Source organism: Sciurus vulgaris, assembly GCF_902686455.1.
Source record: "Sciurus vulgaris genome assembly, chromosome: 4".
Lineage (NCBI taxonomy): Eukaryota > Metazoa > Chordata > Mammalia > Rodentia > Sciuridae > Sciurus > Sciurus vulgaris.
In genome coordinates this window covers 108,968,367-108,978,547 of record NC_136464.1, presented here as the reverse complement: position 1 = coordinate 108,978,547, position 10,181 = coordinate 108,968,367, and the positions used below count along the sequence as shown (strand labels likewise).

The 10,181-nt window shown below is 40.9% G+C and overlaps 1 protein-coding gene across 1 annotated transcript; it reads right to left on the bottom strand.

Moving 5' to 3' along the window:
• Positions 1 to 291: 291 nt before the first annotated feature.
• SLITRK1 (SLIT and NTRK like family member 1) lies at positions 292 to 4,295 on the bottom strand. The gene is made up of 2 exons (XM_079138964.1): positions 3,914 to 4,295; positions 292 to 3,470 (listed from the first exon to the last, which is right to left on the bottom strand). The coding sequence occupies exon 2, from the start codon at positions 3,415 to 3,417 to the stop codon at positions 1,327 to 1,329; it is 2,091 nt and encodes a 696-aa protein (XP_078995090.1). The 5' UTR covers positions 3,418 to 3,470; positions 3,914 to 4,295; the 3' UTR covers positions 292 to 1,326.
• Positions 4,296 to 10,181: the final 5,886 nt, after the last annotated feature.

Genomic DNA, 10,181 nt, shown 5'->3' with positions numbered 1-10,181 from the left:
AAAAGGGTAAAAGGCTAAGGCGATTAGAGAAAAGAGCCTTAATGTAGCTCAAGAAGGAGATCCACCCCCAACCGTTCCCCTCTTCCCCTCCCTTCCACCGCAAATCCAATTTACCAGTTGCAAATATGAAGCTGGAAAAATGTAAGGACCCAGATTTGAAAACATTTTCACTTTAATACTGAAAAAATATGCCATTATAAAATCCTCGAATAGAATTAGTAAGTTTCACGTGCTTCCTTGGTTCTTCTTTCCTACTTTATAAGTAAGAGTTATACCAGCACAGAATTGCTACCATATGATCGCAGCCTAAGCACTAGAGTGACATTAATTGGTCATGCTTAACTGCCTCAAATTTTTTTTTTAAATAATTACACTGGTACTATAATAGAAATCATGGGTACTTATTTTACATTCAGATGGAAGGCATTATTGGATATGTATAGAAAAATATTACCCCTCAAAAAATAAAATAAAACATTACCATCAAAATAAAAGAACCCAAAACAACCCCTAAAAACTTCCCTCAACAAAATACATTGCTAACTCATAAAATGGACTGATGATTAGCCATGCAAATGTCTTAAATAAAACCTTTACATTTTGTTTTTCACAGTAAACATACTCTTTGAACTGCCTACTGATCACAAATAATGGCGAAATGGCACTTTCTGATTATACTGTATTTTGTTTATAGAAAGTTTGATGATGGGACTTATCAGGTAAGAGGGCGGGTGCTGTGAAGGAGACGCCATCTCCAGTTGCGGGGGGGGGGGCGGGGCGGGCAGAGTCCCTGGAGCGCGTGGATTCCATGCGAGCCATGCAGCACTTTTTGTCAGAAGTCAGTTACTTATTTACAATACATTCATGCCTTCGTGCAACTGCCCATCCCTGCGTAGCCAACAGGGAGCCATCATGGGGCTATCCACAGGGGAAAAATAGATATCTATCTCTCTATATAGATGTGGATATATGTATGTATGTATAGAACTGCGGCAGCCATCCCCACAGGTCCTTGCCCGGGGTGAGAGCACTGTCAATTCTTCTGGCAGGGCCCATGCTGGGCTTTCATTCAAAAGGAGCTCAGAGCAAAGAGCAAGCTAGTTGAGCGCTCTTCCAGCTCCGCACAGTCTGCTCTTTGTTTCCAGAAGGGAGCTATGAGGTCAGACCCTCTCAGTTAAGTGAGTTTATAGTTATTTATTTACTTAAGTCCATCAAGACTTGGGGCACGCTGGATTTGGGTCAGCGCTCCTCTAACCCCTGGGGTGCTGGCGGTTGGGGAGGATGTTTATCTCTTTCCGGCTCCCCTCCCCTGTCAGGGTTGAGGACTTAGTCTGAGAGCGAGTGAGAGCCACAGTCATACACTCTATGGGACCCGTCTGCGTTGTAAGGCCCATTGTGCCAGTAGGAAGAGTCACAGACTGTCTGTAGGGAATTAATTTCGGACGCCGAGGAGTTGGCATCTCTTCTCTTGGACCGCTTTCGGTTCCTCAGGATAAATACGAGCATGCCCACAACGGTGAAGGCGGAAGTGACAAACACCAGCAACAGTCCCGGGACCAACACCGAGATGGACACCCTGCTGGTGTCTAGGTAGGAGTTGGAGTGCGTCCCGGTCTCCGCCAACCCAGTGCTGTTTTTACTGTGCGAAGTTAACGTGGGCGAGATCCTCGCGTACAGCTGGGGGCAGATCTCGTCGTTCGAGAGGAGCATGAAATCCTTCCTAAAGAAGTTCACAGGCGTCTCACACTTGAGGTCGCTCATCAGCACTTCGGAACCCAGGCGTTCTGCCCATTGTTTGAAAGGCACAATGGTGCAGGAGCACTCCCAGGGGTTTCCATGCAGATCTATCTGAATGATGGAGGTTAACTGGTCCAGCACCCCTGCCACCGGGAGGTACATAAAGTAATTGTTGTGCAGGCTGAGCTTAGAAAGCGAGACCCCAGCGAAAACGTCCACGGGTAGGGACCTCAGCAAGTTGTTGTTGAGAATGAGGATCCTCAGTTTGGGCATGGCGTTGAAAGTACCGGGGAGAATAAGCTGGATTGCGTTGTACTCCACGTTCAGGTACTCTAGATTCTGCAGTCCAGCAAATTTCTCCCGGGACAGGGTGTCCAGATAGTTGCTATCCATATACAGCCACCTGAGGTCCAAAAGGTTCTTGAAAGTGTTGTTCTCCACGGTGGCGATATTATTGTTGCCCAGATCCAACAAAATGAGGTTCTTGTAATCCACAAAGTGAGATTTTCGGATGCTATGGATCTTGTTATCACGCAGAAAAAGCTCCTGCACGTTGGAAAGCTTGGGCTTCAAATCAGCCAAACTGCTCACGTTCCGGTTGTTGCAGTTCATCTTTAAACCCGACCCTGGAATGTGATCGCAGCTGCAGCCCCCAGGGCAGGGCAAGCCATTGACTGGGGGTTTGTTTCTGGCGCTACCCGTCGCTATCGCTGTTGTGGGTTTGATCTTGATCTGCCAGTTGCCTGGGATCTTTGTACCTCCGTTTGGAGCAGATCCTGGGGTGATATGCTCCTCTTGCCCATTTGTCTTGAAAGGAGTTGGCAAGGGACCAGGAGCGAAGGTCTCTTCTTGGGCAGGGGGCGCCGGGAGACTAGAATCCACTCGATTTTTCAAAGGACACAAGTCCTGTTCGGTGGTTTCATTGAGGTCTTTACCCTGCAGTCTGGTGGGGGCTTCGCAGACCACTCGGCCGATCAGAGCATTTTTGGGAATGTTTTCTAGCCATTCTTTCAGGGACAGCAGATCACACGTACAGTCCCAAGGGTTATCCTCTAGCAGGATCTCGGCAATGCCAGGGATTTGCTCCAAGACCTCCTCGTAGGGCAGCGTTTTCAGCCTGTTTCCCCGGAGGTCGAGGTGGGTGATGGGCACATATTGGAACACATTGGCAGGTAGGGTGCTGATGAGATTGTCATTTAAAATGAGTACCTCCAGTTTGTTCAAGTCCTGGAAAGCCCCGGGGTCTATATCCCGTAATAAATTAAAATCAGCCTGGAGGTATTCCAGATCGTCCAGCCCCAAAAAAGTCTGCTTTCGAAATGACTTGATCTTGTTGTTGTTGATGTGTAGCCTTTTCACCAGCTGCAGCCCCAGAAAAGCCCCCGGAACGATTTCATGCAAGCCATTGTTTTCCATATGCAAACTAACTGCATTATAAAAGTTAGCGAACTCATTAGGGAAAAGTCTAGTGAGGGAATTGCCATGCAGAAATAAATGGTAAAACTGGGAAGTCGGGGCGGTGAAACGCTGCAGACTTGTAAAGCCCTTTTTTTCACAGTCTACGTGTAGGTCCCCTTCTATCTCATTGCAGGAACAGATCTTCTCTTTGCAAACGTCCCCTGTAACGTTTCCAGCGGCAAAACAAAGAGACGTCTCCAGCAACAGAATCCAAAGCAGCATTTTTAAAGCGAGCAATTCATTCCCGATCTCATCACAAAGTAACAGCAACCATCCTGCTCGCCACAGACACAATTCAAGTTCATTTAGTGCTCCAATGTCCGAACCCAGGGAAGGAGAAGAAAAGGGTTTGGGGGGGTGGGGGTGGATTCCTTCCTCCCTAACCCCCCCGCACTGCAATAGCCCAGACGCCAGTCAATAATTATATTCACAAACTATTCAGGCACGTAGTGCAAGGCAAGCAAAAAAAAAGAGAAAGAAAAAGAAAAAAAAGAAAAAAAAAATACTACTCTGCCTCAAACCTTTAAAGATAGCCCAAAAGAAGTTAAGTATATACATATAAATTTAAAATATACCCTTACAGATCTTGTCTAGAGGTCCTCACTAATAAGAAAGGGAACAATGCTAGTAATTAGAAGCAAGTGCATGTTAGAGAAACAAGCAGGTTTGCAGCGTAGTACAGGCGCACTGCCTGTGCATGGCTGTGCGTCGGACTGACCTTGCCTCTCTGATACAAAGCAGGGTTTTCGGCGGCTCCTGTTGTTGAGGCTGCTGGTGGAGTTCTTGCTGTGGTTGCGGGTTGCCCAGAAGTCCCCCTGAGGTGCTGTCCAGTCCCCCCGGTGCTGAAATCACGCCCGACCAAAGGACTCACGCTGCCCAGCCAATGGCGCTGGAAAATTTCCGCAATCGCTGCGTTTTGTGGCTGTCCATCCTTTTCCTTTCCTCCCCTTTGAACCTCTTCAGCCTTTTTTCGGTGCTCCCACTCTCGCTTACTCGCTCTTCTTTTCTTGTTCTCCTCTTTCTTCTGCTCTTTCGGAATTACGTGTGGGGGGGGGGAGGAGAGAGGGGGAGCTAGTTGTCTGAGGGAGGAAGAGAGCGCGAGAATGGGGCGGGGGGTAGGGGGGGGAGTTGCTAAGAAGCTCTGCTCGTTCCAGCCTGGTGCACTCTGAAAGATCTGACACCCTCTGCTGATCTGCAGTAGCAAAAATCCATCTGGTGAGGGAATGCTGAAAAAAAAAAAAAAAAAAAAAATCAATCCACGTACAGGGCAAGCGTTAAAAATGTGGGCATTAAAGGCTGTCGATCTACATAGACGCTTGTTTTAAATGGATTATTTAATTCTTTTTGTGTTCTCAAAACTTTACCCTTTCCTTTCCTTAACGACCTCACAGCCCCCGCTAGCTCTATCCTTCGGAAAGCAGTGCTTTTAAAACATTTATTTCCCAATGGCTTGAATAAAATTAGTGTCAGGGTGTCAAGCGAACAGCAATTTGAGGTAATTATACTGCACGCCATTTTCATCGGTGCTTTAAATGCATTTTTGCCTTCTCTGCGGTACAGCATTTTATGCTATTTGATGTTTTCGAAACCTTTTTTTTTTTTGCATGTTGAAAGTAGCTATTCGGAACATATTGCATAATATCACGACTGGGTATGAAATATTTGTTGCAAGCTATATAATTTAAGCATACCATTTTCCTTTTTAAACTTGCTATAGAATTTTAGTCAATTTGGTCATTGAGAGTTAGTTTTTTCTGATGATATTCCTTGAATTTTATTTAAGTCTGCAGGATGGAAACACAATGCATGCTTACGTCTTGTCTTTTGATTCCAGACCCCGAGGCTTTCACTGAGATCTGGAAAAGGAGAGGGAACAGGGAAAAATCCCAATTCGTGAATGCTCTTAACCCACTGTCAGGCAGGCGAGCGCACGGCAACACACACACACACACACACACACACACACACCTCCCCACCCCCACTCCTTTCTCTCTCTCTCTCTCTCTCTCTCTCTCTCTCTCTCACACACACACACACACACACACACACACACACACACACACACACACCACTTACAAAGTTTCCACTTCAAATCTAAACGAATTTAAATGCGTACAAGTAAATAACCAGTTGCATTTTGAGAGGAAGAAATAGAAATCCCGGGTCTCTTAAGCTCCCCGGAAAGGTTATCTGCTGGTAGCCTGCGGCTCCCCTTCTCACAGATGCTTGCTGGGTCATTGGTGCTGGGGAACAGAATGCTCAGGTTTTTCCCAGGGAGAGAATCACCAGTTTCCTCAAACTTGAATCTTATTAAAACCTAGCTCCACAGGCTTTCGAGAGGAGCAAAAGTGAGATAATCCTGCTCTCTATCTCTTCTTGGACTAGACAACTTTTCCATCAATATGTTCCAAAAATTTTATGTATCCTTTTAAGGTTTAGAATTTATAGGATTAAAAAGATATTACTTGGTTCTTTCTTCGGTGAAAGCAGAGATGTATGTTTACACCACTTTTAATTATGTCTTAGGCAAATTGGAGAGCTGTTATAAGCCTGCAAAAAAATTGCATTAAAAATTAAATATTTGAGGGTGTATGCATTTTGAGAAGACTGAAGAGTGAAACTTTGGAGAAAGAACTAGGGTTGGGGAAATTCCCAAGATTAAGAAGAATGTTAATTCCCAAGATCAAGGAGAATGTTAGGTGTATTAAGTGATTTTTCTTTTCTAAGTTTGGAAACTAATTCTTTTTTTTGGGGGGGGGGGGTACTGGGGATTTAACCCACAGGTGCTTAACCACTGAACCACATCCCCAGTCCTTTTTATTAATAATATTTTATTTAGAGACAGGATCTTGCTAATTGCGCCTTGCTAAATTGCTGAGGTTGACTTTGAACTCAGAATCTTCCTGCCTCAGCCTCCAGATCCTCTGGGATTACAGGAGTGCATCACCACACCTGGCCTGGAAACTAGTTCTTAAGTGGAGAAAACTTTATACATGTGTTTCCATATAATCAAATATGTTGCAGTTCTTTTCTGGTGAAATTCAGTGGAGGAAGGGTGGAGATTAAAGTCCAATTTAGTGTGTGGATGTGGATGAAGAGGGGGAGAGAGAGAGAGAGAGAGAGAGAGAGGGAAAGAGAGAGAGAGAGAGAGAGAGAGACAGAGAGAGAGAGAGAGAGAGAGGGAGGGAGGGAGGGAGGGAGAGGAGAGAGAGAGAGAGAGAGACCTTTCTACAAACATACCATTATACTACTGAAACTATTCTGTTTTTACCTAATACCCTTTACCCCATAAAGAGAGAAGGAAACTAGCTGAACCAATTTAAAACCACATTTCTAAACAAATAAATTTTATGCATTTGAAAACTGCAGAATGGTACAGTTAAAATGAAGGAAAGCATATCTGTGTTTCTTTGTGAATAGTAGGACTTAGTTCTGAAACATCTTGGCCCCAGACTCCATGCTGAGAAGGGAAGGCAGCCTAGTGCAGTGACAGTGAATAACAGAGATAGGCATGAGTCTGAAGAGGAGAGAGAAAAAGTGCTGGATGTTTAAAAAGAAAAAAAAAATTATTGTAATAATTTATAATCATATTTTTTAACCACCATTGGTTACATTACCAAATAATACCCATATGTGAAGAAAGCCAAAGAACAAATTTAAGTTTCCTCCAATAAACAGATTTAGGTAACCTGAAATTGATATCGATACTATTGTTTTCTCCTCTATCTCTACCAATTAAATTTTTTCTTTTCCCCACCCCTATGATTTCTTCTTTCCTGAGAAAGCACAAATCAAGTAAGAAAAATAAATTTTCCCACTTAGAGATGTTATAAAATCTTCCAGTTTTGTTCTCTTCAAATAGTTTGTCACTCTATCCTAAAAAAAAAAAGTGTGGTTGTGTGCTCAATATAAACTCAACATAATTGAGTATATATTTATTCTTCAGCTCATTTAATGGGATAGCTTTTAAAAGTACTAATTTGATATTTAATTATAAAAGTAATTATGAACAATGAGCCCTGAAAAGAAAATGTGAAGGTTTTCCCACCTCTATGAAGATATTCATTACCAAATTGCAAAGAATAAAGACACAAACATATGGTTCTACTGAGAATACACCTTTTCTAATGAGCTACCAAAATTCTTAAAATAAAAATTGTTTATAATGAAAGCATTTTAGAGAAATAAAACCATCTTGAAAAGCACCCATACAATTCCCAAGGATAACATCAAGTTTAACAGTAAATTTCCTGGTGGGAATTAAACACATATGAATGGAAATTTATGTGTGATGTAAACATTTTCAAAGGCTTCAGAGAACATTTTTTTTGGCACTGATTTCTTTCCAAAAGGTTCTACTCCAAGTATTTGAGTTCAAGTGAACTTTTTCAATTGCTTTGCCTCTCATTACAGATGATCTCAGCAACCATAAATAAAGGACACTCTAGTTGATTATGAGAATGGATAATATTTGCTCAAGGCTATAGTTTGATTTCCAGGCTATGACCAGAAGGATTTCAATTGCATCATTAAATGTCCTTACATTTTTATTCTCTCTCAAGTTCCTCTCTCAACAAAAGTTACACATACAGATCACAAAAGGAGAGTTTCTTAGTTAATTATCAATTTTTCAAAATAAAATGATCAGATATTTCCCTGTTTGCACTATATATTTAAAATTCAAGAGTAGAATTTATATCAAATATGAATTTATAGTGGTTTAGCACCTCTGAGTTCAATCCCTCATATATGACATATATATATATACACATATATATATAATAATGTATAGTATATACTCTGTGTGTGTGTGTGTGTGTGTGTGTGTGTGTGTGAATGTGTGTGTATCTTCTTCGTTTGAGACAGGGTCTCACTAAATTGTCCAGATTGGCCACCTTGAGATTACAATCTCCTCCCTCACCCTCCCAAGTAGTTAGAATTATAGACCTAGGAGTGATTGAGTATATTTTTACTCTTCAGCTCTTTAATACTCACAATAATTTTTTAAAAGTACTGATTTGATACTGAATTATAAAAGTTTATTGAAGAAAGATAAAATTATATATGGATGGTTTATCTTTTCCTGATCTACAATAATTTTTATCCCAGGTGTTACTATTGATAACTGATTGGAACAGACTGAATCTGATATTATTATCCTACTTTATAGGTGTGCAAACTGAAAAATGAATAACTTCCTGAGGTTAAATAACATCAGCTGACTTTGCCCAAGTTACAGATTTATGAGCTTAGCTTTTACTCTCACTCATAACTCTCTATTTGTTATTAATGCACAATGATACTTATTATGTTAGTTCAGCTTTTTCTGAATGAGTTTTCTTATTAATAAATTAAGACATTATAGTGATTTTTAATCCCTTCTAGCTCTTTTTTCCCTGAATCTAAAACTCCTAAAATATTTCCAGAAAAGGTCGAGTGCTCTGGCATCTGTTAGACTTTTCACATTCCTGTGTATTTAACAAAAATGAGACAACCAAGTTTTGCTTGGCAGAGGTACTAATCTTTGATATATGCTATACTATACAGAAGGGTGTATGTTATATTAATTCATGCACATATATACCTACTAAGTACTTCTTGCACTCTTTTCATTATATCCCACAGGTCTTGATAATAATCACTTAACAAAAAATAAATTAAAAAGTTCTATTTTTGTTTTCTATAATGTGTAACTCTTATGGTTTGGATGTGAAGTGTATCCCCAAAGCTCACATGTGAGACAATGCAAGAAGGTTCAGAGAAGAACTGATTGAGTTATGAGAGCCTGAACTCAATCAGTAAAAATTAATCACCCCAATGGGATTAATGGAGTGGTAACTGAAGGCAGGTGGGGTCTAGTTGGAGGAGATGAGGCATTGGAGCCATGGCTTTGGAGTATATATTTCCATCTGGCAAGTGGATATTTCTCTCTTTCTGCTTTCTGATCATCATGTGAGCTCCTTCCTTCTGCCACACTTTTCCACCATGATATCCCGCCTCACATTGAGCCCAGAGGAATGGAGCCCACTCTTAATGGACTGAGACCTCTGAAACTGTAAGCCCTAAGATAAACTTTTCCTCCCCTATAATTGTTCTGCTCAGATCTTTTAGTTGTTGCAACTACAAAGCTGACTAAACAGTAACCTACATTTTTTATACCTTTTCTTTGTCTATGGGTGGGTACCAAGGATTGAACTTAGGGCACCGGACCACTGAATCACAGCCCTATTTTGTATTTTGTATTTTATTTAGAGACAGGGTTGCTTATCTTTGGAGTTTATTCTTCCAAATTAAAATGAATATTCAAGTATCAAGAGTAAAAATGAAAATAATGGCACTGTCAATATCTTATAGTTCTGCATTTTGGAGTCATACATATTGTAAGCATGAGTTGCTTAGCACCTCATTTTTGCTGAGTCTGGTTTTGGACTGTTAATTTTCCTCCCTCAGCCTCTGGAGTCACTGTGATTACAGGCATGTGCCACTGCACTTGGCCATTTTTTATAATTTGGAAAAGTTAGTACAGTACCATGTGTCTGGTCAACAACCAATGATGTATGATGATGTTAAAACTGGGGATATGTTGCTACTTTTGAAGAGGAAGTGGAATGTAAAATTGACTTTTGTGCATTTGAAGAATTAAAGATCATGAAAGTCTAAAGACCTACGAGGATTAACTGTAGTTTATTGATTGGAATTTAGAAATGTAGAAAATATGGGCAAAGATAGATCAATGGGTACTAAGATAATAGCTAGGAGAAATAAGTTCTGTGATTCTAACAAACAGAGGGTGGCTATAGGTGGTGATGAGGTACTATATATTCCAAAGAAGTTGTAAAAATGAATTCTGAATATTTTCACATGGAAATTATACAAGTTGAAGAAGATAGATAGGCTTATTCTTACTTGAACATTATATAATGTATGCATATATCAAAACATCACAGGGTATCTAAAAAATATGAGTAATTGTTAAATGTCAATTT